Source organism: Neocloeon triangulifer, unplaced genomic scaffold, assembly GCF_031216515.1.
Source record: "Neocloeon triangulifer isolate White Clay Creek 2 clone unplaced genomic scaffold, ASM3121651v1 ptg000008l, whole genome shotgun sequence".
Lineage (NCBI taxonomy): Eukaryota > Metazoa > Arthropoda > Insecta > Ephemeroptera > Baetidae > Neocloeon > Neocloeon triangulifer.
The window spans coordinates 1,801,027-1,828,645 of NW_026775550.1; the positions used below are offsets into that span (position 1 = coordinate 1,801,027).

Here is a 27,619-nt window from a genome sequence, read left to right on the forward strand (position 1 = left end):
TGTTTGATGCTGCGGTGATGGGACAGCGAATAAAAGTATCAAACATAAACATTGCAGGTGGAAGAAGGAGAGAATGAAACGAGCGAGCGTGTGAGAACTTTGACGTCAGCGTACGCGGGGCTCAATAATAACGAGCGCCGAGGTACAAATGCACAATTGGTGGGAGGCAAATAAAAGTAGGGTTGGTGGAAATTCGCGGTGCCAGACACTCGTCCGACTCGACGCTTGTAGGCTGCCTTGGAGAGGTCACTTTTCCCGGAGACCTGCCGGCACAGCCAAGACACTTATCAGTGGTCACACTTGTAATTCCTAATCAGTGTTGGTAAGTACAAAAGTATTGCCATTCCATGTTTAATCTTGCATCAATCAATCAATTTGTTTTGATCGCATGCTTATCTTTTAATGAGCTCTCGGTACTTATTTAATCTTTCTTTTTATGTGGGTTAAAAAAAATAATAATTCAATCGGTACACATGAACTGATTAGGCCTGTAATTTGAAAGTTCAGGTGTTTTACGGACTTCCCCAGCGAAGGTGTTTATCACGTTTTGGTCTTTGGTCCATTGTCTGTAAGAAATTATCAGGAATTATCATATACCACGAGCAAGGTCTAAATCATTTCGCCACATATCGATTAATCACTTTGATGCTAACTGCAGCATATAAAAACAAAGGGATGATAATTTAAAAAAAAAATCACGATAGAAATATCTCAACCAGGTTGTTTTAATTAAAAATTTGATAAACCTATCTTCAGGACAAACAGAGAATACTTGATGAACTGATCACTTATCTATCAAATTTTTGCATTATCAGGCCAAGGATATTTATGCGTTTTTATTTATATAGCAGAAAATACTAGAATTTGAAAGAAAAAAATCTATAAGACATTATCGGCAGAGAGCTTAATCATTATATTAGTATCACTTCTTCCAGTCTGCACTACACAGATTAAAAAGTCGCAATATCATTTTTCGGCTGTGTCTAATCTAATTTGTAAACGTTGTGTCAAATTGTGATAAACCTGAGAGACTGAAAGAAGCCAATGAAAGGTATGATTTTTGAAAATTTAGTGTAAATTTCAATTAAAAAGATATATTAGTTTTATAGATTTTTTTCAATACTTAAGAAAAAAATTTATGGAACGTTTAAAAACTCCAAATTTTGTCCCCCCCCCCCAACCTTTTAATTGAACCGCTGGTCATTTTTTTAGGTCAGTCATCATTTCAGTTTTTTTTTAACAATGTTTTTAGCTTCTTTTTAATTTTTTTAGTTCAATTTTTTACAATTTTCATTCGCTGCAATTTACAATTTACTTTTTGCATTTTTCATGTTATAAAATTTTTACTTCCAAGTGCGAATTTGGTTAAATTGGAATTAATTTTTTTTATATCTTTATTTAATTCCTCTGAATTACATTCTGTTTGTGTTTGTCATTTTTCAATCTCCCATATTTTTATTTTCTCGTTTCCACCTTGGCTTTCTGTAATTTTGCAAGCCGAAACACTTGCACTGCGTGAAGCAATCGAATGAAAGAGAAACAAGACACAAGCCCACGGCTGCGATAATCCCGAATTCACAGTTTGTTATTTTTCAACAATTTGATAAAACTCTCCCCAGTAAATAATGATGCAAGTGCTCGCGCTGACCTCGCCGCAGAACCAAGCAAATAGCAGCTGACTCGTTGAAAAAATTATTTTTTTAAAATTTCTCAAATGTCTTCTAGGAAACTCGTAGATTATTTTGACTTTTAATCGTTCGTGAAAATGAATAGAAAGAAAGAAGTAGTCTCAATTGACCCGCTGCTTGTTGAATTCTGATAAAAATGCGCGTGAAAGTGCGATAGGTCACTTATTGTGCGAGTTTAATTATTTTTGTGCGCCGCCTCCTCACACAACTCAAATTACAGCCTTCGGGGCAGTTTATTATTTTTATCATGAAAAAGGAAGGCGCAAAAAGAATTATCACGGTTGGCCTGGAAAATATATTTAAGTGAAATTGGAAGAAAACCGGATGCGCTGCATTTCAAAAATTATCTTATTTTAAATGAGGTTTCTCCAACCTTGAAACGGTTCTCCCAGCATTTTTTGAAAAAATTTTAATTAATATTTTGTATCATCTTCATTTTCTTCCAATTTGTCAAAAGATAAAAAGTCTTAATCGACAAAGTCTGTTTGTTCCAAAAAAAGGATTAAAGAATTCCATAATCCCTTTTGATGACAATTTTCCAATTTAAATGAAGTTTAAGCCCTAAATCCAAGTGCGATAATGAATAAAAACAAACGTTATCTGCAATAATTAAAAATTTCAAAGGTCACACAACCTAAAAAAATGTTTTTAATTAACCATGTACTGCTTTTTAACTGATATGAATTAATCCATAGAAACTTTAATAATCCTTTGCTACTCCAACTTTTCGCGATAATAATTATTGGTTTCGATTGGATGTCAATCAACTGAATCCGGAGGAACTTTCAATTGTTCCTGATAAACGTTTTCGCGATTAAACGATCACGTACACATTAGATATTCATCTCCCGCGCTATAAACACGCGGAAGACCGCCCGAAGTCGGAATAGTCGAAAGAGACACCGCGCGCGGCACTTGAGGTCGCGCGTGCAGGCTGCCCATGCATTATTCTAATTTGAAAACAATAATTTGCTGAGGCAGCTCGAGTGTCTGATGACGGCGATGAGTGACAACCACAGCTCCAACGGCGACGGTCGCAACAACCTGACCTCGCACCTTCCCGATGGAGGGTCCGCGTCCACCATCTGCATCCCCGAGCCCATGGGCAGCACAGATTTCATACGTAAGTCAAAAGTGAAACAAAATATACAATAAGTTTAGTTTAATTAATTAAAAAAAAATGATGACAATTTATTATTTTAAATTTAATATTATCATATTAATTTAGTTATAAGTTTTTATACATATTAAAATTTTTTATAATAATAAATGTATTTAATTAGTTGAAATTTAACAATTAATTGGCCTAAATGAGTTTAACTTTTAATTGTGTGCTTAGAGTAGTATGCATAATAAAAGTATAAAAAATTTCACGCACATTGGTGTTAATATTGATTGTTTGCACTGATTAAATTAAGTCCGTGTTCGTCTTTCGTCTCTGAGGATAAATTTCAAAGTTGATCTTGATCTTGAAAATTTTGCTAATTCATTATTATTTAAGATATTATAGATGAAAAAATTTTACCGTTGTTAGGTCTTCTGAATACAGAATACTTAACTTGATATAATAATTTCAATTAAGTTTTTAATAAACTATGGTTAAATTTAAGAATTTCACGCTGGTTGACACTTTGTTATTACTTTACTGTTTAAGACACAAATTTTATTTTATTTTATTATTCATTGATTTACATTTTATCAGTTAGAATGAACTTGCTTCAGCTAAATCTTTAAGGGTTATTCCAAAATAAGGGCCACGACTTAAAAATTAAGACGAGAGAAATAAGAAATCGCTTTAATAACCTATTTACTCTAAAAGTAAAATGTAAAATTAGGTTCAAATCAAATACAATTCAATAGTTTGGCAAACCTGGAGACTTTTGAATATGCAAATAATTCTTATTTCCTGGTGTTTGTGGGAAGTTCAGCACCTCCTTTCGTATATATTTTTGTTGTTATTGTTGATAGTGGAAGTATTAAAAAAAATATGTTTTTATAATTTTTAATTAATTTCTTGTCTTTTTAAATATTAAAACTTCAATTAAAATTGCCTTTTTTTAGAAAGCACTCTATTAATTTAAAAGAAATATTTCTTAGCTTCAAATAATCAAACCAAAAATTGAATTTTCTTAATTTTATTGAACACGAATTGATCCAGTTTTTGATAAATTTTCTAAACAAAACGCAAAATCTGTTTTCGCCCTGTTAAAAAAAAAATGAAAATATCACGTTATTGAAACATATAAAACGTTCGAACTTTTCCACAGTTGTGAACGAAGATAAGCGGCGGCGAGGAGCGAAGTTGAAAGAAAGTGCGAGTAAAATAAGCCTGATTGCCAAAGAAAAAATCCAAAAGAGCTGCACGCGAAAACTGCTGTTCAAGCGGCTGCCCATCCTGCGCTGGCTGCCCAAGTACAACTTTGCGGACGCGGTCGGCGACCTGGTGGCTGGAATCACGGTCGGCCTCACCGTCATTCCGCAGGCCTTGGCGTACGCAAACATCGCCGGCCTTCCACCGCAGGTATGAAATTAATAAATATTCGAAGATTTTGTTGCCAATATGCTACAAAGGGCAAATTTAATACTCAAGATGAAATTTATGAAAATCTAAAAAAAGAAATTTGATAATTTATTATAATTAGGTTTAAAGTTACCGTGATTATGGTCTTGTTTCAGTACGGTCTGTATGGATCGTTCTTCGGCGCCCTGTTGTATATCATTTTCGGAAGCTGCAAAGATGTGCCGATGGGTCCGACGGCCATCATCTCACTGCTGACCTACCAGGCGGTCGGCGACAAAGGGGCCGAGCACGCCATCATGCTCACCTTCCTCAGCGGTTGTGTCATCCTTCTCATGGGCATTCTAGGTTTAGGTGAGTTTTCTTGCCTTTTAAATTTCGTGCCTTAATTCAATTACGGATGGGAAGCAATACTCTTTTACCTATATAGAGGATTTAAAAATTACTGAGTACTTTAATAGAAGAGCTTTTTACGTTTAAAATGATGTTGTAGAATCACATATTTTTTTGAAAATCTCCGATTTTCATCTAAAATTACTAATTTTTTAGTTCACCACCTATTTGCCAGCAAAAAATGATGATTTTTTAAATAAAGTTGAACCCGAAAAAAGATAAAAAAAAAAAAAAATTGGGTGGTGCCTTCTGCACCACTAATAAAGGGCACAGGCCGACAAGACTTTGTCTTGGCTTGACCCTAAAAAGAAAAAAAATTTAAATACAAAATTTCACTTAAATTCACCTATTCCAACAATTTTCACCTTAAAAAAATGCATTAGGTTTTAAAAGTCATTGGGTTCACAATTAATTGTCATCCATTCTGCTTTGTCACCAATCTTATCACCAATCAAAAATTTCACAAACAACGGTTTGGATTTGGATTATTTTTATTTGAGCGTGCCATTTTTTTTTATCTTATTTTTTGTTGTGAAGGCTATCTTAAGATCTGCTCATGATCTTTTATATAATTCCATGTTGATGTATAACTGTGGCGCCTTTTAAGCTTTTATTTTTAAGAACTTATGGGTGCATCCGAGCAAAATTTTTATCAAGAGATAATTGAGATTTTCAACCATCTCAATTGAATGATTTGATTATTATTTCCAATGTTTGACTTATTTGAGCTTTTATTTTATAATTTAAAGCTTAATTTTAATTATCTAGGGAGTGATTTTTAATGGAATTTCTGCAAATAAACTTTACATTGTTTGCTTTACTGCGAATTTTATTATGAAAATATAAATATTAATTAAAATTAAAAGTCTTCCGTTTGTGTGTAGAGTAGTTAAAATTAAATAATACTCTCAACGTTTCCACCTGTAATGATGTGTAATTTTGAGATAAAATTATAAGATTTAAATACCATTTTCCTATTTAATTATGTTTTTGTAAAAATATGCAACATTATTAAATCTGATATTTATGAAATGAAAAAAATCACATGTCACATTAAACACTTCGGTTTGGATTTGCAGGGTTTGTTATAGATTTTGTGTCTGGGCCAGTATCGTCAGGGTTCACTTCGGCCGTGGCCCTGATCATCGTGACCAGTCAGATCAAAGATCTGTTGGGCATCGGCAAATACGTCAAAGGCAACACCTTCGTCGAAATGTGGACGGCGATCATTGAAAACTTCGAGCACGTCCGGCTCGCGGACACTCTTCTCGGCATCATCTGCATCGTCGCTCTGCTCGCCCTCAGGGTAAGTTTCTTGATAACTTTATTACATGTGATTGGAAATGGAGAGTTGACTCGGCGCCGCGTTTAATTCACTGAGAAGTCTGGCAGGCGCCACCAGACCAATTAAAAAGAGAAACTCTTTTGTTTCGCATATTAATTTTCACCAGGGCATATCGCTGTCACTGTTTATGCATGTGCGGACTATAAATAATAAAATATGTAATTATAAAATCGATTTGTAGGGCGTTCAACAAACAATAAAACCGTTCGTTTTGCATAGAGTAATGAATGTGATACTTGCAGCAGGAAATGCAAGACGATATAATGTGTATTATTCTCTTAGACGCTTCTCTTAAGATCGAGGAAGCGAAAAAGCGCTTTGTTGCTTATATTCATTGTCAGATGCGCTTTTAAATAAAATGCAAAACATAATTGGTTTTTTAAAAAGCACATCAAGATGATGAATTAAAAATATTTTTAATTTTAAGAGAAACACATAATGACACTTTAAATTTAAATTAATGTTTATTTATTATAATTATTAATTAATTAATCGTGATTTGGAATACCTCAAAATATATTTTAAATTTTTCACAAGATTTGGTGGTGCAAGAAAATTTGAAGAAGAATTATTAAAAATTCAACTTTTTTCCTCACAATTCCTGTGCGCTTTTTAACTAATTTTTAACAAAAATCAAATTTTAATTGTGGCCCTTAATTGATATGAATTACATTTTTTTTTTTAGCAAATTTTGAATTAAATTTCCTCCCGGAAAAATTAAAAAAAAGTTTTTATTTTTGCGAAAGAGCCTTTATTATTACAAACAACTCCACTGTTCAAATTGTGAACAAAATTTAACTATCCTCAAAATTTGTTTATTCTTCACTATTGAAGTCAAGGAGAGACTAAAAGTTACAAAAAGTGAAGAAATGGCAAAACCTCTGGCAAAAAAGTCGCTGAAACGCGGGGGTCCCAATATGGCGATTTCTATCATATTTTAGATTAATATTTATTTTTAATTAAACTCCAAATTTTTAATTAAGAAAAAAAACTACTTTCTTCTAAATTCCATAATTTAGTTCCATTATTAAAGTATGTTTCGAGCCATACTGCACACTTGACTGAACCAACTTGGAAAATAGAAAAAATTACTTAGTTTCATGTTTATTTATTTATTTATTTATTTATTCTCCATTCAGTTACATGAAATACACAACATCTTACATCAATCAATACACAAAAAATTAATATTGTCAAAGAAGTCGGAAATTTTAATTGTATTAAAATATATTTGTTAAAATTAAGTCCCTCTAATTATAAGACTTCATTTCATATTTTTTTTCTCTCTCAGGCTGTGGGAACAATCCAAATTGGGCCGAAAGACGACGAGAAGAAAACGATGGGACAGAAAGTGTTCAACAAATTTTTGTGGCTGGTGTCGACGACGAGGAACGCGACGCTGGTGATCATTACCGGCATCATCGGCTGGGCCATACAAGACGATCTGTTCGTTCTCATAGGTTAGTTACTTTTGCTTGCGACATTCCAAGGCAGAGCATGTTTTCCCACAAAAAAGAATTTGTGTTTGATCGCCAATTCAAATATTTGCTTCTTTATCTCGCGCGCCACCAACCGACTTAATCCCCGCATTGATTTTACACAACGTTCTGAGCAAACAAAAATTTTTCTGTCCAAAAAAAAATTAGGAGTCGTACCTGCCGGTCTGCCCACAATTCAACCTCCTCCCTTCACCGGCTACACCGACGAAGATGGAACTTTCTTCTCCTTCTCTGATATTGTCTCGAATCTCGGAACGGGAATTATCGTCCTGCCTATCCTCGCCATTCTGGAAAATATTTCCATCTGCAAAGCGTTTTGTATGAAAATAGTTTAAAATAAAATTATTTAGATTTTTAATTTTTTTTTTTAAATTAGCCGCTGGAAAATCTGTCGATGCGACTCAAGAAATGATTGCCATTGGCGTCTGCAACATTGGCAATTCTTTCGTCCAAGCCTTCCCTGGAACCGGAGCTTTGGCCAGAAGTGCGGTCAACAATGCCAGTGGCGTCAGATCCCCCTTGGGAGGACTTTACACTGGTAATTTAGTTAAATCCGAGTTAAAAATGATCGAAAATATTGGAATAGCATAAAATTAACTTCTACGTGAAATTAAATAAATAGAAATTACATTATAAGGTTAATAATGCAGTTATAACTTTAAATTTAGATATTTCGATTAAATTTTAACAAAATGAAACGATCAAACTAGAAGAATATTTAAGCTTTTCTTGATTTGGTTTTAACTGCAATGATTAAACGCTTTTTTATGATGATTTATTTTTATTTAAATACCTTAATATAAAAATAATTCTTTTCTTCTGTAGGTCTTTTGGTCATCTTGTCACTTCTATTCTTCACCCCATTCTTCCAATACATCCCTAAAACTGCCCTCGCCGCATTAATCATCGCTGCAGTCATTTTCATGGTGGAAGTCCGAGTAATCAAGCCCATGTTCCGCAGCAAAAGTGAGTTATTTTACAAATTAAAATGCGCAATTTTCAAATTTTATTGTTCTTCAAAGAACTTGATCTGATCCCTGGCCTGGGAACATTCATTTTCTGCCTGGGCATCAAGCTGGAAATTGGCATCATTGTTGGCGTCGGTATCAACATTTTGTTCATCCTTTACCAGGCCGCGCGCCCCAAGATTTCGATGGAGAGGCTCTTTGTAAGTATCACTTGACTGATTAGACAAAAGCGCCGGGAGCAAAAAATTTACACTTCAGATTAATCCAGACGTGTTTCTCAAAACGGAGAGTGCATAATATTTATTTTGCAATATTTCAAAGAAACTCGGGTGAAAAATCAAGAAATCGTTGAATGTGGGGCATTTACGATTGGCAAATATTTGACCGATCTCAATCGTGTGAAATTTCTAGCTGTTTTCCACCAAAGATGAAAAACAAGACCGCCCCAACTAGGAAACTTGTTATTCACAAATGATTTTATTGCACATCGATAATTTACGACCCCATTGTTTGCTCTTGAATTAAAAAGGGATCACAATTACGAAACCAGCAAACAAGTGCTAATTTACAACTCAATAAAGTTAATCCCCACTTAAGACTTTAAGACTTGCGACATTTGAATCAAAACACGACTGATATGAGAAATATTATGCGCCATCAGGCATTTTTATTTCTCTTTATTTGATTTTTTTTTCAATTAAAATTCCTCTAGACCCGCGATGGCGCCGAATACATAATGCTGACACCAGACAGGTGTTTGATCTTCCCCTCTGTGGACTACGTGAGAAACTTGGTCACCAAACACGGCACCAGACAAGGCATGATTCCGGTGGTCATCGACTGCTCGCACATTTACGGCGCCGACTTCACCGCCGCCCGGGTAATTGAATAAAGATAAAATATTTCAATTTTTTTAACATATTTATAAACAAAATATTTCTAAGTTCATAATAAATTTTCTTTAATTTTCACTTATATTTTATTTATTAATAACTTTTATATTTAACAAGTTGTATTTTTGTTTATTTTTGTAAGAAAGTTTGAAAGAAAAAATGTTACTTTAATTTTTTTAATTTTATGTTTTAATTTAAGTTTTTTTATTTCTTAGAATCGTATAAATGAAAATGAGGAAATATATATTAATTTTAATCTATAAGCATTACATGATGATTATCTATCATTTATTATTACTTCAAACTTTAAACACCTGAATTTTCCATTTTTGCCTTTAGGTTGTAGAAAGTTTGACTAATGATTTTGCTGCGCGAAACCAACCCCTGTTTTTCTACAACTTGAAGCCGAGCGTGGTCGCCATTTTCGAGGGTCTGCAGCCAAAGGACTTTGTTATCTTTTACGAGGAAGACGACCTGGACATGCTACTCAAAAGTGATTACCCCCTCTTAAGTGGATTGGCCGTGCAATAATCAACTCTTTGAAATCTAATTTGCAGGGCGGCAGGAGACGGCCTGAGGGGCAATTATTATCAACACGCACTTTTGTATAAGTCCACATAAGAAGAGAACCCTTTATACGAGAGTTAGAGACCTGCACTAGTCACCGAATCGGGCACCCATCACATTATATATTCGCCGAGTCCGACCAATTCATCGTCAAGCAAATGATTAAATTAATCATTTCTTTTACTATCCGAATCACACATATTGTAATTATTATTAATGTTGTATGAAATAGAAAGCGTTGAACGTCCCAAGTTTATTGAGATTTAAAAAGTTATTATAGAAAAAGTCCTTAAATTTAAAGGAATGAAAAGAAATAAACCTCAGCGGTACAAATTCAACTTCTAATTTGTCATTTTTATTTGCTTAATTTACCACTCTTGGAAATTGCGTGATAAATGTTCAAAGGCAATGAGCAAGCTTCGTCCTTGATCACCCACCTTTCGTGGATAAATGGCTTTAACGTGACACAATGTGCAAGTCATTGACGTTGGATCATTTCACTTCCGCGCTGGCCAGAATAAATACAGAGGCGGTCTAATGAAAAGTTGCTAAATCACGGTGGTTACATAGAGGGATAGCTAAAAAAAAATCAATTGTACAAAAAAAAGACATAGGAGTAAACCTGCAAGAATGCAATAAGTAAAAAATTTATTTTGTTTATCCAAATTTGGTATTTCAAACTTTTGACCATTTTTAGGTTTTCTTTAAAATGAAAAAAAGATCTGTTTTTTTTTCTTCTATTTATTTGTAAGAGCCAACAAGATTTTGACGGCATGGATTATTAAAAGTTAGCAGGATTTTATTTTTTAATACAAAACTATTTTCATTCCCTCTTCGTCTCAGAATTAAAAATATATAAATTATATAATTTTCATCATTTCATATTATATAATGTAACGTGAAATGATGAAAATTGTAAAAGTGTGTAAAAGTAACAGCTAACTCAATAAATTAATTTAAAAATGGTGTTTATCACTAATTCCAGCTCCAATTAAAAAAACGGATTATTTATTAAACAGTTTTTCGGTACTAAAACTACGAGGCTATTCTAAAATCTAATATCACTGCTAAATTGCAAATTGTAAATGAATAATTAATTATTACTTCACCTTTTCATTAAAAAATAGTAAACAATAATAATATAAATAATAATTAAATAATAACGTATTGAATTTGCAAAATAAAATTATGCGAGTGCTTGCGATCTTGAAATTAACATTTTGATGAAACAAATCAGAGTATTGAATAAGAAGAATAAGATAGCTTAAAAAGTAAAAAGTTATTTCCCAAGGGTCGAATTATTAGTAAGAAGCGTCTTCAAGTCGCCAGCATAGGCAAATTGCACGACATCACTGCATGGCAAGTTGCCCACATTTGCTGCTTACATCAAAAGAATATTTATTAAAATAGAAGAGCGAGAGCAAGCGAAATAGTGAGTGAGTGAGTGCGAGAGCGAGCGAAATAGTGAGTGCGAGAGTCACTCACTCACTCACTCACTCACTCACTCACTCACTCACTCACTCACTCACTCACTCACTCACTCACTCACTCACTCACTCACTCACTCACTCACTCACTCACTCACTCACTCACTCACTCACTCACTCACACTCTCTATTTGTCCGATCAATTAGAATAATTGAAAAATCATTTTTTTTTGCAGTTATGAAAAAATATTGATCTGACGCTCTAAATATTACAAATAGCAAAGTTGTGAGGAAATTTTATTTCAATATATCTTAATTAATTTTAAATTTGTTCTCTACTTAAGTGTACTTTTCTTTAATGTACACAAATGTACAAATGCCTTCTCACACCTTTTCTTGCGAGACTGGGATCCGATCTGGGAGGTGGTCATCTAACCTCCAGCAACAGGTCCGATGGCTCTCTTCAAGGTCGACGAGTTTTTCGCCACCATCGAGTACGCAGTTCTCGGTGAAGGGAATTTATTTCAAAGATATTTATTAATTTTACATGCTAAAATTTTTTAGTACGCCAACTTGACCACCGCTATTGGCCCGTACTCATCCGAAAGGCAATTTCAAATTTACCATTTTGACAATGAGTGTTTTTTAAGTGGAAATGAAAAGAGAGAGCTTTTTAATATAATTTTTCCCTTTGTACCAATTTGCTAGCGAACTGGAACAGCGTAGCTGTGACTTGGTTGCAAAAGACGCAAAAGTTTTTAAATTGTAAAGTGAACATGAAATAATTTTCCGTTAGAAAACTTAGAAAGAATAAAATAAAAAAAATATATATAGTTCTTTTTATATAGCTTTAATGATAACATAAAAAAACTTCTTGCTCGATCTTGATACGGCCGTAGTCTGGAAAGCGCGTCCAGATGCAGAGCGTGGGGTAGAATTTGGGGCTCGAGCGCGAAGCCAATGTTGGGCACATTCAATATATGGGTGTAGAAAAATGTTATTTACAATCTGCAATATGTCTGATTTTGAATTTCCGGTCTCAAATTTTTAAAGCGTTCCGAAAAATTTCAATTTTTAGTCAAAACTGTGAAGCGAAATGCGGAGGGTTTGCTTTTGTTATCATTCATCGGATGAGACGTCAGCAGGATCTTCGTGCTCATCGATGAGCTTGACGATCGTTGTCTCAGTAACGATTCCAGAGGTGCGGGGGGTGACTTTTCCTACGCGAAGGGATTTAGCTAATCCGTTTTGGGTGTATTCAACATGGGTCCATGGGTCTGCTGATTGACTACACACGTCTTGTGAAGTGCTTTGGAGACACCCTTTTCGGTGTTGCTGCCTTTGAAAACGACGACCAAATCCATCTTGAGCACAGGGGGCCCCCACAAATCAATGTTTACGACTCGTCCGGTCGATACGTTCAGTGACCTGGCGGCCCATGGAGGTATTTTGATTCCCCCGTCCAGTTTGTCCGAGGCTTCGATTCTCATCATGAGCGTCTTGTGTTGGGTTTGGACGCATCCCAAGGGCCAAGGACGGTTTCGGGGCCGCACTGCATTCCTGACGAAAAGGTCTTGGAAGTCATCTTCAGACACGTAAGCTACGTCTGAAAAAAATAAACGGAAAAAAAATATTTTGAATAAATGATTGCGATTGTCAGAAGGTTTTTAAAATTTGGATACGACACAATTTTTTTTTTATATTTGATGTGTTCAACCTTGCCAGAGCATAAGAATTTTCCAAATTCGTCCAATCGCGATCAGCTTTTCAAAAATTCATTCAATCAAGATCAACTTTTGGAACATTCTTTAATCTCATAATTGAGCAAATATTTGAAAAGCCGATCGCAATCTGATGAATTAATTGCTATGAAACGGTTAATTTTTTCAAAGATTTTTTGAAAGAATTCTTTGAAAGAATTCTTTGAAAGAATTCTTTGAAATAATTCAATGAATTGCCGCCGAAGTAAAATTTTGGACGTGCAATTAATTTCGATCGCTTCCTCCCAAAATAAAAAATGTGTACTTACACGCTCGCTCAGCACTTGGTGTTTTTCTGGAGACAAGAGCGACCAAGTCCATCTTGAAGCGTCCGCGCTTGACGAGTTTGGATCGAAGAATGGCAAAATTTCAAACTTCAAGATATAATATGTTTGTTGCAACAATAGATTCAGTGTAACGGTTTTTCAGTGCCCAAAATGGCGACACCCTCAACAAAGCGCCCAGTTCGGACACAAAAAGTAATTGTTGCTTCCACATATTTTTTAATTGTTGCTTTATTAAAATTTTGAATTTTTCATAACTCTTGCTGATGCGATAATGAATCAAGGCGTGTAAAACATTAAAAGAATGAATATAATTGACAAAAACCTTTATAGCAAAAAAGTAGTAGCTTGTCAAAAAGTATGTGTAAATAACATATAATCAAATTAGGTTAAATAATTATTTAATAATTAAATTATTTAGTTGTTCATTTTATTTATTTATTTTATTCATTATATACTTTTTTTATTTATTAAAATAATTTTCTTGTAAATACATTCCAAATATACAGCATCTTACATTGATTTAATGCATCAATACAAGATCAAATAAACAAAACTTAAAATATTTAAAAATAAAAAAGTGGGGGGAGGATAAATGCAGAAACGGCTCTTTGGTAAACTTTCCAACAATTGAAATGAAATTCAATTTTACTGTTTTATATGCTATTTATTTATGAACCAACAAGATTTTGATGGCATTGATTTTTAAAGTTAACAGGATTTTATTTTAAATTTTAATAAATACTATAATACAATCTGTGTGTGTTTCTAAATTTTCATTCACTCTTTGTCTCAGAATTAAAAATATGCAATATACATGGAATGATGAAAATTTTCAAAGTAATCCAACGCAAATTGAAAAATGCTAAAAATGGTGTTTATCACTAATTCCAGCACCATTAAAAATCAGATTATTTTTTTAGTAATTTTTCGGTACTAAAACTATGAGGCTAGACTAAAATCTAATATCACTGCCAATTCGATGAGACTCGTTCTTCCAAAGAAAATATGAGTTCTCCTTCCTAACAACATTAATTTTTAACTTTTTTCGTTAAAACGTTTTGTATAATATATAATTGAAATTTGTGTCTGAGGAGACGAATTTGTTTATTAGCTTAGTAGGTGGTGGTGCATTATAGAGTGAAAGCAGAACTTTTGCCTAAGGTGAATTCTACATGACGACAAAAAGCTCAGCATATATTTGGAAAAATTCTTGATATTTCATTCTGCGCGTGGATTTGTAGTTTGAGATTTCCTTCTTTCTAGGTCAGCAGAGGAGGTAACAGTTTAATTATATTGATGTTAATTTTTTATCACAGATCATCACAGGTTTCAGCAGTCCCTCTTTTCTTGAAATTTGAATCAATTTCACTTCCTTTTACATATATTTGCCAATTTGTATTTAAGAGCGGAGGCTTAAAATATTCTTGAATAGAAAATATCTTGGCAACTTTTTCTAATAAAGAATAATACATAAGGGGTTTTGAATACTCCACAAAAGATGCTCTTTGGCTTGTGAGAGTGGAGAGGAGATATTAATCTACCGCGGAGAGCGAATCCTCTTGCGTATTGCGTTGGTGGAAGGTGTAAATTTTACTTGCACATTCTGAAAAAATCATGTAATTAATATTAGTGTGTCTTACAATCAATGAATATCTGGTTTAAAAAAAAAAATAAATTTTGCATCCAAAAAAAGGCGCATTTTTCTCAAATTTTAGTTAATTTAGCTAGTTGAAAGACTATAAAATAAACGTATTTTTACTGCAAAGTGAAATTTGAAAAAAAAAAATAAGATAACGTTCCAAAAAGCTCTAATTTAAGAAAAATAAAAATTAAATAAGTTATAGTTTCATATAAGATGACAATTATTTTTGACAAAATATATTTGACAGAACCAACGTAAATTAAAAATAGAATCAATTTAAAGTGTCTTTTACCTTTGAGCATTTCGTTGAGCTCATCTTCATTATTGCAGTACCTGAAGCCCTTGGGGTTAACTCCTTGAAAGATGTTCACGATCTTGGGTTTGACGTGATAAAACATGATGGGCTGGTCCCGTCGGTGAAAATCTTCGATCATTTGCTTCACACCCTGGCCCAAAATTAAACTTTAGATATTTCTTTAAATTTATAAAGAAATAAATTGAATACCTCTGCAGAAGTGTAGTCGGCCGCTTGGATGTGTCTGCACTCGACCACCACGGGCAAGTAGCTGTCCCCGAGCTTGAGTCCAGCTTTGAGCACAAGGGCGCGCACATATTCCACTGAAGGGAACGAAAGACTTCGGTCGGGGGTCACTAGCAAGTATTCTAATCCCGAAGACGACTGCGAGAGGAAATTATTATTTTTTTATGTAAATCTTTAAGATTATTAGTAAAATCATGAGTGTTATAATCTTTTGACGGATCATAAATTTCCTTTCATCAAGATTTAATTACCTTCATTCGCTCGACGGCCACTTTGGGCCGAGCTGAAGCCCACAACAAGTAGCAAACGTTCACCACCATGCCGATTAGGATGCCCAGCTCCAGTCTGATCAACAGGCAGGAGAAGAAAGTGGCAAAGGCTGGCACCAGGTCACTCTCTTTAAATGGAAATTATTTAAGATCATTTTATACCAATTGTACCAGATTTATAATTAGTTCTTTTTGTTTAATAATATTCAATGTATCTATATGAATGTATGATGACTGGTGTTGCAAAATATTTCAACTATCAAATAAACTAGAAGTTTTCTTCAATTAGCAGATAGCTCTATTTTTGAAAAATATTTAATATTCCAATTAAAATATATTTAATAACTTTATGAGAAATTAATGAATTTAATATATATTATACTGTAATTGAGGACTAGAGGGAAGAAATTGTTGGTTAAAACTTAATTATATAGAAAGTGAATGGAGACTATTATATATTTATAATTTTTTTTTACGAAAATTTAATAAAAAAAAATATATATATATATATATATAAATTGTATTGTAAATTGTAAGTGAATAAATGATTATTACATTACATAATATATAAAAAATGTATTAAAAAAAAATATGGATAAAATATTAATTAAAAACTATATTCCTAAATAAACAATTTTAAATTAATTAGCTGGTAACATTAAAAAAAAATTGTATTAAATTAATAAAAGATGACTTACTTTTGGTCTTCCACATGGGTTTGACTGCTTGGAATTCAACCATGAAGATGACAGCCGCGATTATCACAGCTGCTAGGGTAGTGCGTGGAATGAAGTAGAAGTACGGGGTGAAGTACTGCAGGGAGAGTATCACTAAAATGCCTGCCAATCATAAAATATTTAAGTAATTTTTTTTTTGAAAATTGTTGCAACGCGTGGATTTATTTACCGGTGTAGACGCCGCCGAACGGGGTCATCACGCCGCTTGCATTATTTACGGCGCCTCTGGACAAAGCGCCTGTTACGGGCATCGAGCCCACAAAGGAAGAGGCGATGTTGCACAAGCCGAGGGCAATCATCTCTTGCGTCGCGTCCAGCGCTTTGCCGTCGGCTGCAGAACACGAATAATGAGAAAAATAAGCCACCACAAGTCATTTTCCGCTTTACAAAACGCTTTGGCGATGGCGATGTTCTCCAGAATGGCCAAGAGCGGCACGACGAAGCAACCCGAGCCGATGGTGCTCAGCATGTCCACAAAAGTGTACGTCTGGTTGCCGACGGTGGTGCTCAACGGGGGTGGCTGCACCGGCGGAAGTCCTGATTTTACTTCACCTGAATTTTTATAAATTTAAAATTATTTTGTTGATTTATTATTATTTTCTACGCAACCTACAATTTGATTGAACTGGAGAAATTGCAATAAAATCAACTCCAATGGGAATTTTAATGTCACAGAAAATGTCAAATCAACAAGTCTCTCATTATCAGCTAAAATAAGCTGGAGTAATTTAAGAATTTATATTGTGTAAAGATTAATTTTAAATTTTTACCATAGCTTTCATTTCTTTTGAGAAATTTTATTTTTTCTAGATACATTGCTATTTGCTTTCAATTTTAAGACGTTTCTAATTCATATTTTCTAAATGTGCGCCAAAATTAATGAAAAAGTCATACATAAGAATTGAGTTTGCAAAATTTAAAATAGATGGGCTTGATGTTTAAGTTAACATTTAAATTTTTATAAAAATATCAGGTTATCGAATGAGATGAATAAAATATCTTTGGCAAGTAAAAAGTGATTTCCCAAGGGACGAATCATTAGAAAGAAGCGCCTTCCATTCGCAAGCATAGGCAACCTGCACGACATCATTGCGTGGCAAGTTGCCCAAATTTGCGCTTTACATCACAAGAAAAGATATTAAAATAGAATCGGGGGTGATGTAAAAAATAACAATCAACAAATTGGGGTGGATACGTAACGTACCTGTGAGGAGGAAGGGGTGGTAGCCGTTCTTGTGGAAAACCGCCGCGAGAGCCGAGCACGCCACGACCACAATTATGTTTCGGGCGGTGGAAACGAGCCAAACGGCTTGATTCAGAGGCCGCTGCCAGAAATTCTGCTCGGAGACGTCGGATGGGCCGAATCGCAAGTCTTTTAATTTCTAACAAAATAAAAAAAAATATTCACTGTTCACTGCTGATTTAATTATGATTAAAATTCTTATTAAAAAAAAAACGAATTTAATAAAAGAAAAAAAAATAAAAAAAAAAATAAATGACTTTTGTTGCATTAAGATCGAACGGAGAATAAAAAAATAAATAACTGATCAGTTTTGTAAAGAAAAAACGATTTTTATCAGCAAATTAATGAAAAAAATGAAAGATTAATTTGCTTATCACACAATTTATTACAAAATTTTTTTTAAAGAACAAAATCAATCAACTAATTTCCGGCGAAAAACTTAAAGGCCACTTACCCTGAGTAACAGCAAGGAGAAAATACAAATGATTCCGAGCATGGTGTCGCAGAGCCGGGCGTCATCCGCGTTCATGACGATCTGTCCCCACACCTCTATGAACTTGCTGCCCGGCATTTGCAAACCCATGATGTCCTTGACCTGGGTGGTCGCAATAATGATCGCCGCGGCCGAGGTGAAACCGACGGAGACGGGCCCAGATATGAAATCGATCACAAACCCTGCCGGCAAAAACATGCGAAAATTATAAATTTTAATAGCCGACAACTTAAACAATGAGTTAGTATAGAAGCAATATTAATTTGTAAATAATATCTATTTTTTTTCAATTAATTAGCATTTAAATTTTCAATTTTAATAAATAAAGAGGCAATGGAAGTGCACATTTTCCTTATAAGTAAACAATAGTTAATTGAATTGGAAGCGGAATTATTTAAATATTTAATCGAACAAAAACAACATTTACTGTTTAATAAAAACATTTTTTTTATATCAGATGTATTTAGAAAAATTATATAAATTAGTGAATTATAAATTAATAACTTATGAAAAATTGTAATTATATAAAAAAAAAAAAAAAAATCTTGTCATTATAAAAAACTTAAATTTACAATAAATAAATTTGCATTATTTAAATTTAACTTTAGAATAAAACTCGGAATAAATCAATTATACTAACCAAGTTGAAAAATGCCCATTAGCAATTCGACGACGCCGCTGATGAGACAGAGAAAAATGGCCACTTGCGGTCCGAGGCCGTGGATGTTCTCCCTGGTGAGGATGGCCGCGATGGCCGTCGGCCCGATCGGCGAGTCTTTGCAGCTGCCGAACACGGCGTACACGAAACTGCCGACGAACGACGAGTACAGGCCGTACTCGGGCGAAATGCCGGCGATGTTCGCGTAGGCGATCGCCTGCGGGATGACGGTGAGGCCGACGGTGATGCCGGCCAGCAGGTCGGCCACGGCCCACCGCGGGTTGTAGCGCGACCCCCACTCGAGACAGGGCACTTTGCGGCGCACGTTCTTCAGGGTGCACGACCGTCGCAGGCGGTGCCGCAGCCACGCGCCCACGCCCGCGTCCACGGAGTCGGGCTTTTCTTCGATCAGGTCCTCGCGGCTGTTCGCCGGAGGGCTCTTTTCGTCTTCCAGGGACAGGATGATCATGTCGCCGTCGTCTGAAACAGCCAAAATTCACGTTTACTTTTTATTTTTAGCCCATTTCATTAATAAAATTAATTTAAATTAATCAAGAATCAATAATTGCTGGCATATTCTTACTTTACGGTCTAAATAACAAGAAGTTCATTAATTTTTTTGATACATAAAAATTTATGAAGACAACAATTTTTGTTTAATAATATAAAAACCTACCCTGAGTGATAAATTAGTTTTTTTACACAAAGTTAAATATTTTCTTTGCAAATTTTTTAAAACACCTCAAACTGGAATTGAAAATTGAATTGGAATTTTGTGATTTCTGGCAAAAATATGTTCGGATAAGATATGATATCGTTATTGGAGTTTAGGCAGAGTTTGAAATATTCAACAACCATGTTTAAAAATACTCTAACCAACATTCTTAACACGTATTTTCAGTGTTTTAATTTAATTTTTGTATCGACTTGATGTAAGATGTTGTGTATTGTGTATTTCATTGTATCTGAATGTATAATAAATAAATAAATAAATTACACGAGACATATTTTCAAATTTTGGCTACCTGTGCTAATAAAAAAAACTACTAAAAATAATAAAGTTTTAATTTTTAATTATATTTTTCAATTAATTAAATTGTACTTTTAGTACATTATGTTGATTAAACACAAACAAGCTAGTTTGTGTTTTTGAAACAATAAAACACGCAGTACGAACGAGCTAATGAGATGAAGCTCGGGGGTTGTGAGCAGCACGTAAGTGTTGACACTTTTGAGAGCGGAGAAAAGGCTCGCAGCTATTCAAGGGTCCTTCTTACACCCCCTTAGGACCAACATGTCTGCCTTATTGTCGGAGGAGATGAAAAGCATCAACGACGTGCCCCCAAAGTGTAAGCAATCTTTTTGTATATGACATATAAAAAAAAAATGAGTTATTTATGGCATGGAAGAAAAAAAAACAAAAATATTTTGACATGAAATGAACAGTGTTTCCATAACCCTCTCATTAACAAAGGCAAATTTAATTAAGAAAAAGTTAACCCATGGAAATATTTAATCTATGTTAAAAACTTAATAATAAATTCACCCCTTTCAAAGAGAAAAATTTAATTAGTGCCTCGACCCAGTGATGGTGCAAGGTGTATTATTACAAGTTCAGAAGCTGAGCCAGACAAACTGTGTCCAATGACACGACGCATATAGACTCTATTCTGTGCGTTGACTCAAAACGTCAAAACCGAGGTTACTAACTGCGTAATTAATGGCGACAATTATTTTCTAAAGTAAATTGATAAAAAAAAAATACATTTAATAATTACTCTCAAACCCCACTTAATGTCCCGCAACTTCTGAAAAAATCTCTGCTCCAAGATATTATAGAAATTTTTGCTATTAAATTGTATCAATTATTTTATTCAAATAAAAATATCAAATTAAATGTTTACCTGAATATTTTGAAACTGTTTATCTCCAATAATTTCATTTTAATACATGCCTTTGGCTAATTACAATAAATTTCTGCCTCACTAATATTATCAATTTAATTAAAAACAACAGTAAAAGATAAAACGGAGAAATAAATTCAAAACACCATTATTTTTCTTACAAATAGTAGAACCGGGTGTGAATTTTTCTTGCTTGCAGGGCACGGATATTACTTCAGGTGGCTGTTGCAGATTGTAAAACGATTTGCTCTCGGTTGAGGTAATTCCTGATTGCATGTTTTGATTGGAGTGAAAGAACGCCCGAGAAAAGCACTGAAATAGTATCTCCGAGAAATTCGTCTTTTTTAAAAGTTCGCACTGATATTAGTTCCGTATGTTCCTGATAAACTTGAGAATCGCGACAAATTGCGAGCGAAGTGAACTCGATGGCTGCTGAAGTACAAGTGAGTACTTTTTACAAAATCATCCAGAACGCTGCTTTAGCAAAATCCACACTTATTATTTTCTGTTCTATTTCATTGGTCGGCCTCCGGAGGGTGGGTTGTTCTCGAACTTGCTTTACAAAAATCCCGCAGGTCACATTTCTCTCCTGCGCACATCCTGCTTGCATGAAGATGGTTTACAGATGTTTCATCAAAGACATTTTATTCTTCATACAAAAGATTTACTATAGCAAAATATATTTCTTTTCTGCGGGACTCAAAAGTGATCTAGAATAAGCAGTGGAAAATCCGCTTTTTTTCTTTTGCTGGTGGTGAGAATAATTTGCTTTTATGCACATGTGGTGGCCAGCGGAAGACCTCGTGGGGAGGGAGATGCAGCGTTTGGATCCCTTTGTTGTCTTCTCAGAATTATATCCGCGCATCCTTCCTGGACTTTCACTTTTTAAATTGCTCTCAGGAATTCATTATTTACAAAATGAATGCAAAATTATGCTCGAAATTAATTCAAAGTGATTCTCAGAGTAATATATTTGTTGCCTTTTTCTATTAATTTAAATTAAGGTAATCTATTGCAGCCTTGTAATGATATTTATTTTAAATTTTTGTAGCTAACACATTCTTCAGATTTCACTGATTTTTGTTGAAAAAGGCGTTTTGATTGTTGGTTTCATAGATCTCCGTTTCATTCCATGACTATAAACTCAGGACAAGTCTATAGCATGAGGATTTATTTGGATGAAAATCGCGTGATTGCCTGGCATTAAAAGCCGTATTGTTAGTTAAGCTCTTCTTTGATATAATTTATGAGGGTAAAGAGGCACAACAAAACCCTGCCATGAAATAATTTCGTGCAAAAATCCCAATGTCACCGTATTAATGTGGATAAATTGTAATAAAATACTTGATGAACTAAAATTTTCTAAGAATTAGAAAAAACGAGGAAAGGATTTAAAAGCTTACTTTTATACAGCCCTTTTTTAAATTAAAATTTAGATTGCAGATAAATACTAATTTACTAATTATGAGAATCACCTACAATTAATTAAAAATTTCCAATTTTCAGCAAAGATTATGAATTTGTCGCATATTTTAACAGAATTATTTTTAAATAAAAAAATTTCATATAAAACTATTGATTTCATTGTCAGAGGAATGATATTTTTAAAACAAAAAGTGCCAAATAACCTAAAAATAATTAATAGATTATGAAGAATAAATAATAATAATAAAATTATTTACTATTTTGAGGAAGCAAATAAAATATTTAACATGCATGTGTAGGAATTTTTCCACGAAAAAAGAATAATTTCGACTGAAATTTTACGACTGTTAGAAAATAAAACAAAGCACTTTAGGCGGCGCGCATCTGAACAAAGCGCAAACAATGATCGGGGCGCGCACAGAAAGAGCCGCTCGGCCGGCATTGTTTGGCCCGCGTGATGTGTGTGGGTAAGTGTAGGGAAAATGTGCAGAGGGTTAAGCCGCTCGATACAGCCTAACTGGGACTGCCAGACTCGCTTTCCACTGCACGCCTTACAGTTATTGGAATAGGCTGGCGCGAAAGGCCAAGATCAACCCCTGCAGCGAGGGAATGCGTGTAAGTGTGACTTTTGTGCGAGAAAAGAGAAAAGTTCGCGGCCGCGGTATAGGCCAAGATTTCGGGGTAAAAGTTTCTGATCGAGGGTGAATAAGCCCAAGAAAGTCGGGAAAGGAAAAACTGTGTAGAACGTGCAAAATTTAAAGCAGAAAGTAAACATAAAAAAAAAAACAAGATGTTGCAAGATGTGGAAATTATTCATCAGAAAAAAGGTGTGGAGAAAATTCTTTCGGATATTAGAGTGATCGAAAGGAAATATTAATTAAATTTAAAATATGAAAAAATAAGTTCAATGGATAAATTTTTTAAGTTAAATTATTGTTTCCAGTTAAAAAAATTATGTTGAAAGACTTAAATTCTTAACAAAATTTTCAGACCTATGAGTGAGTCAATAAATACAAAATAACGTAATAATAATAATTTACCAGTGGTATTGTTTTGGGGGTCGGCTGGTGCATCGGGGGCGGCCACGCTCTGGGTGCTGCCCCCGCCGTCCTGGCTGTCGCAGAGGCAGTCGGTGCTGGTAGGCATGAGGCCGGGGGTAGTCGCCCCTGCTCTCACTTGCGGCGCCCACCCCGCGCCACTTGCGACTGACGTTGGTGCGGCAGGACCAGGGCAGGACCTGCGGCAACACCAGAACGCACCCGCCAACCCCCGTAATGCGCGCATGCGTTTCCACCCCCCGACCCACAAGACCCACGTCTCCTTACGTAACAATAACGATCAGCCCAACGTTGGGCCAAAAAGTCAAAATTGGTTTTTAAATTACGAAAAAATCCAAAATAAATTTGATATTTGCACATCATGAAATTAAATTATCTAATTTACCATAATAATTTTTATGTATTTTTATTATTTGTAGTTTTATGCTACGATAATTGAAAAAAAAAAACATTAAAAATGCTGATTGGGTTGCATAAATGCCGCCAATTTGAAGCCCTTGACCCACTTTCAAAAGGGTTTATTGCAGAAAAAATATGGCAATTTTTTTATAATTATAAAACGCCTCAATTTTCTAATTGTAAAATATCAATTGTGCATTTTTTTTACAGCATATTGCTAAAAAATATTCTTCGACTTTGTATTCCCGTTTTATGCTCCAATTAATTTACCTTCACAATTGAAATCCGTGAATTAGCAACGATTTTGTCAAGTTATTTTCGCTCTCTTTATATTTTGCTTATTGGATTCGTTAATTAAAGACGCCGATTCAACAAGCTCTCCTCCCACATCCTGCGAAATGCCTGAACGAGCCACAACGAGGCGTTCTCGAGGGAGATGATCAATATTAAATAATGTGAACCGCCCGGTGCTCTCTCCTGCTGGCAAACGGGCACACGCCGGTGTTGGAATTTGCTATGCAAAGGTGTGCATCACGCAACCGGCAAAAATGCAAAATCAAAATTTGAATAATCGAACTGCTTCAATTATTACAACGATTCACACAATCTATTATTAACAAAATATGTGGAAAAAAAATTTGCATGACTTGATCATAATCTTTAATAACATTTGAGTTTTACAGCAAAAACATAAAGAGCTAAAATACAAACACTAGATTTTTCAAATTTTGATTTTTTTAGACTTTAATGTAGGGGGTGAGGGGCAGCGTATAGCTCGAAAAAGTTATCGTTATCACTGAAGTTTTAAATAAAAACAATTTTTCTGCAACGAGGAAAAGCCCGATCTCTTCATTTACAAAAGATTAGATTGTTTTTAATATGATATTTATTGCAAATGTCTCAGTGCCTTTAAACTTTCCATTTTAATTCTCTGATAAATATTTTCAAGCTGTTTTCAAGTATAGCCCAAAACTTTTTCAGTTAAACTTGAACGGAGCTCCCAAAGTTTCCTAAGTCAATTAATACCAATGCAAAAGATGGCTTCCCCTTGAGAAACTTTGGCTACCTAAAAGCTTCGCCAATTCCTGCGCAAAAACAAACATCTGAAAATCATTGAAAATGCTTAAAAAGTTTTACTTGGAGTGAAAAGAGGCTTTCTTGAAATTCGTTAAGTTATTTGTTTGATACAAAAATTTCCATGATGTTCAGCTCAATGTCTCTTTATTCATTCTCAATAATATTTGGACATTCAGAATTGAACTAAATTTTCAGGACCATGAATTTTTACATACAATGAATTATAAAATTGCTATAGTTAAATATTTTATCAAATATAAAATATATTTATTTAATTTAACATGCAACTCCAATTGGTTTAAATATGATTATTTATTTTTTATTTTAATTTATATAATTTTAAAGCATCCCAATAGTAGATAATAATAAATGAGAGAGAATGAAGCTCCATTTTTTATTAACAAGGACCTAAATTGCTTTTTTTTTTTTTTTTTTTTTTAATTTTCTCCTTCAGAAATGAGAATCATGAATTCTTCTTATAATAAATTATCCTTTGCTCAGGCAGAATTGAACATTGCGGTTTACAACTTTTAATTATCCCTTGCATGCGGGAAAGCCATTGGTCGCGCTTTTTCATAATTTAACTTTGCGGTTGGAGGTTCGACAAGTTAATATCTCTGTGAGCTGTCAGTGAAAGTGTCACGCAAATAAAAGCGGCGGCGCGGCCTTGACATTGACCGTCGTCGGGCAGAACAGCCGCTCAATAAACGGCTTCTCGCACTAATTTTTGATAATTACATTGCGCGGCCGAAACACCTTGGACCGACACCCGTGCAGGAACGACCGGAGCAAAAAAAAAATAAGTTTAATGTTTGTTTGAAAACAAACGCAGGCGGCGAGAACGCGCGCAGACGGATCGATATAGTTGGCGAATTCGGCTGCTGCTGCTGCTGGACCGATTTTGCAATTTGGGTCATGGCGCCACTCGGCACTTGAGAAGGGAGAAAAGGCGCCTTCCGCGTGCCGTCTACGTTTGTGTCGCAGAAAGGTCGGCTCTCTTTTCCTTTTTCACGCAGAGTCAATATTGGGACATGAGGGAATGCGAATCTTTCTTTTCGCCTCGCGCATTTTTACACATCGTTTGATTGCTCTGCGCCGGAGAATGAGATGCAAAAGGGCGAGCTTGTTATGCCCTAGCGGCGTGCGTCAATTCTTCTTATAGACTCTTTGGAAAGTACATATATGAAGAATAAGTCAAAATTTTAAACATGTTTTTCTCAGTTGAGCTGAACAATCCAAGAAAGGAATAATTTATTTAATATCATTAATTAGATAAAACTTTACAAGTAAATTAAAACTTTAATGCTAATGTTCTGTTTTATATATTTTTCACGATTAATAATTAATTCTTGTTTTATTTGAAAATTTGTATTTTAATTATTAAACTAAAGGTGTAGACGAACAGTTTTTTTTTTAAATTTAGGTCTGAATATTAGTAGCTCATACACTCATATGAAGGCACCAAGATCTTCCAATGTTTAAAATTGAATTTGAAGTAAGAAAGACACGCTTTGTCCTATTGTTGAAAAATCGTTTTTTCCTGCGAATGAAATGGCATTTCATAGGCGCAGTGCGACTAAAACTGGTAGATAGATTCAATTTTAATATAGAGCCCATTTTTCTTCACTTCTATGAATGTCTCTTCTAAAAGCCAACTTGTTAATTTGAATTTACTTTGAATATTTTTACTATGAAATTTAGCAACTTATGTGCAACGATCACGATAAGTGAGTTTGCGATGTAAGATAATAAGTTGAGGAGCTATAGTGATGAAATGATGTTTCTTAATATGGTAGTTTTGTAGTTAGAAATGTGGATTGTGAACGGTAATAAAGAAGAAAAATCAGAAATCTCTGAGAAAATGTAATATTTAAAGGAATTCTTAATTCAAATGACAAATGATGCAGCCACGTTGTTTTTACTCGGATACTCGAGGTGATAAAGTGATAATAAAAAAAAACAGTAATAAAGAAATAAGAAAACAGTCAATACTTAGAAAAAGGCCGCCGTTTACCTTTTTAAGAATATTTTGCATCAAATTATTACAAATTTTAAAAATTGCTTTTGATTTTCTCTATCACGAAAAAATTACACACGACATCATCAACTCCTAACGGGGATAAACAATTTCTTTTCTGAAAAACTTGAAATTGCAGTTAATTGCAACAAGACTAGATAAATATTAAAAAAAAATTGATAAAGTCGTAATTGTTGGTCAAATATTTCTATATTATGGCTGTAAAATAAAATAAACTATTTTTAAAAATGATAACAAAATAATAAAAAATTAATAAGTTTAATATTTTTTTAATTTAAAATAAAAATTTAATTTTAACCTAATGAAGATTTAATAAAAACTTATTGTAAATCTGCTGCAAATTAAATAGCAAATCAGCACCACAATTCTTAATATGCTTTTAATTTTAAATTCTAAAACTAATTGAAAGTCGTTTCTTTGTTAATTAAAGGTCAACACACGTAAATGTAACTGATTATTGCTGTTCTCAAAATAATAATATTTGAGAATGGAGATTTCGCTTTTCCTTGTGTAGTTACAGAGAATTCTGTGAGCACCAACGGTCAAATTTAGATTTATACATGCACCGAAAACGCTGCTGGTGAACATCGATAAAATCAAGGGCGCGCTTTCTTTAGTGCGGCGCGTGGCGGACGAATTTTTCGCCTTTGTGCAGTAAACGCGCACACAAAAAGCTTACCTTCTCTTTACGTTCGTCGTCCAAAGATGAGGTGCTTTCGCCGCTGGCTGCCTCAATAATCCATTCACGGCAGAGCAGGTCTCGAACCCACAGCGAACCGCGCCATAATCA

General features: G+C 34.2%; 2 protein-coding genes across 5 annotated transcripts; one reads left to right on the forward strand and one right to left on the reverse strand.

Annotated features, from left to right (window-relative positions):
* Positions 1 to 162: 162 nt before the first annotated feature.
* Positions 163 to 10,216, forward strand: LOC132194825 (sodium-independent sulfate anion transporter). 3 transcript variants are annotated; one of them, XM_059616355.1, is made up of 13 exons: positions 163 to 322; positions 2,670 to 2,811; positions 3,956 to 4,209; positions 4,365 to 4,560; positions 5,679 to 5,905; positions 7,236 to 7,404; positions 7,591 to 7,761; positions 7,820 to 7,981; positions 8,269 to 8,409; positions 8,466 to 8,611; positions 9,124 to 9,291; positions 9,644 to 9,797; positions 9,862 to 10,216. In XM_059616355.1, the coding sequence occupies exons 2-13, from the start codon at positions 2,682 to 2,684 to the stop codon at positions 9,879 to 9,881; spliced, it is 1,938 nt and encodes a 645-aa protein (XP_059472338.1). In that variant the 5' UTR covers positions 163 to 322; positions 2,670 to 2,681; the 3' UTR covers positions 9,882 to 10,216. The 3 variants fall into 3 exon arrangements, with proteins under 3 accessions (XP_059472338.1, XP_059472339.1, XP_059472340.1); XM_059616356.1 differs by having other exon boundaries at positions 192 to 322; positions 2,666 to 2,811; XM_059616357.1 differs by lacking the exon at positions 163 to 322 and adding an exon at positions 942 to 1,051.
* A 3,785-nt stretch (positions 10,217 to 14,001) lies between these two features.
* Positions 14,002 to 27,619, reverse strand: LOC132194664 (sodium-independent sulfate anion transporter-like). Of its 2 annotated transcripts, none has more exons than XM_059616090.1 (11): positions 27,509 to 27,619; positions 18,911 to 19,408; positions 18,232 to 18,452; positions 17,739 to 17,916; positions 16,922 to 17,086; positions 16,704 to 16,865; positions 16,496 to 16,636; positions 15,780 to 15,925; positions 15,493 to 15,666; positions 15,280 to 15,433; positions 14,002 to 14,948 (listed from the first exon to the last, which is right to left on the reverse strand). In XM_059616090.1, the coding sequence occupies exons 2-11, from the start codon at positions 19,395 to 19,397 to the stop codon at positions 14,878 to 14,880; spliced, it is 1,899 nt and encodes a 632-aa protein (XP_059472073.1). In that variant the 5' UTR covers positions 19,398 to 19,408; positions 27,509 to 27,619; the 3' UTR covers positions 14,002 to 14,877. The 2 variants fall into 2 exon arrangements, with proteins under 2 accessions (XP_059472073.1, XP_059472072.1); XM_059616089.1 differs by lacking the exon at positions 27,509 to 27,619 and adding an exon at positions 23,298 to 23,446.

Bases quoted from the DNA above. Each gene is read 5' to 3' on its own strand.
- LOC132194825 (XM_059616355.1), top strand. From the start codon at position 2,682: ATGACGGCGATGAGTGACAACCACAGCTCCAACGGCGACGGTCGCAAC. The intron at 7,405-7,590 runs GTTAGTTACTTT...AAAAAAAATTAG, and splicing joins CGATCTGTTCGTTCTCATAG to GAGTCGTACCTGCCGGTCTG. The intron at 8,410-8,465 runs GTGAGTTATTTT...TGTTCTTCAAAG, and splicing joins GCCCATGTTCCGCAGCAAAA to AACTTGATCTGATCCCTGGC.
- LOC132194664 (XM_059616089.1), bottom strand. From the start codon at position 23,403: ATGCCTACCAGCACCGACTGCCTCTGCGACAGCCAGGACGGCGGGGGC. The intron at 19,409-23,297 runs GTAAATTATTAT...TGGCTGTTTCAG, and splicing joins CCCCCAAAACAATACCACTG to ACGACGGCGACATGATCATC. The intron at 17,917-18,231 runs GTAAGTGGCCTT...TTATTTTGTTAG, and splicing joins TCTCCTTGCTGTTACTCAGG to AAATTAAAAGACTTGCGATT.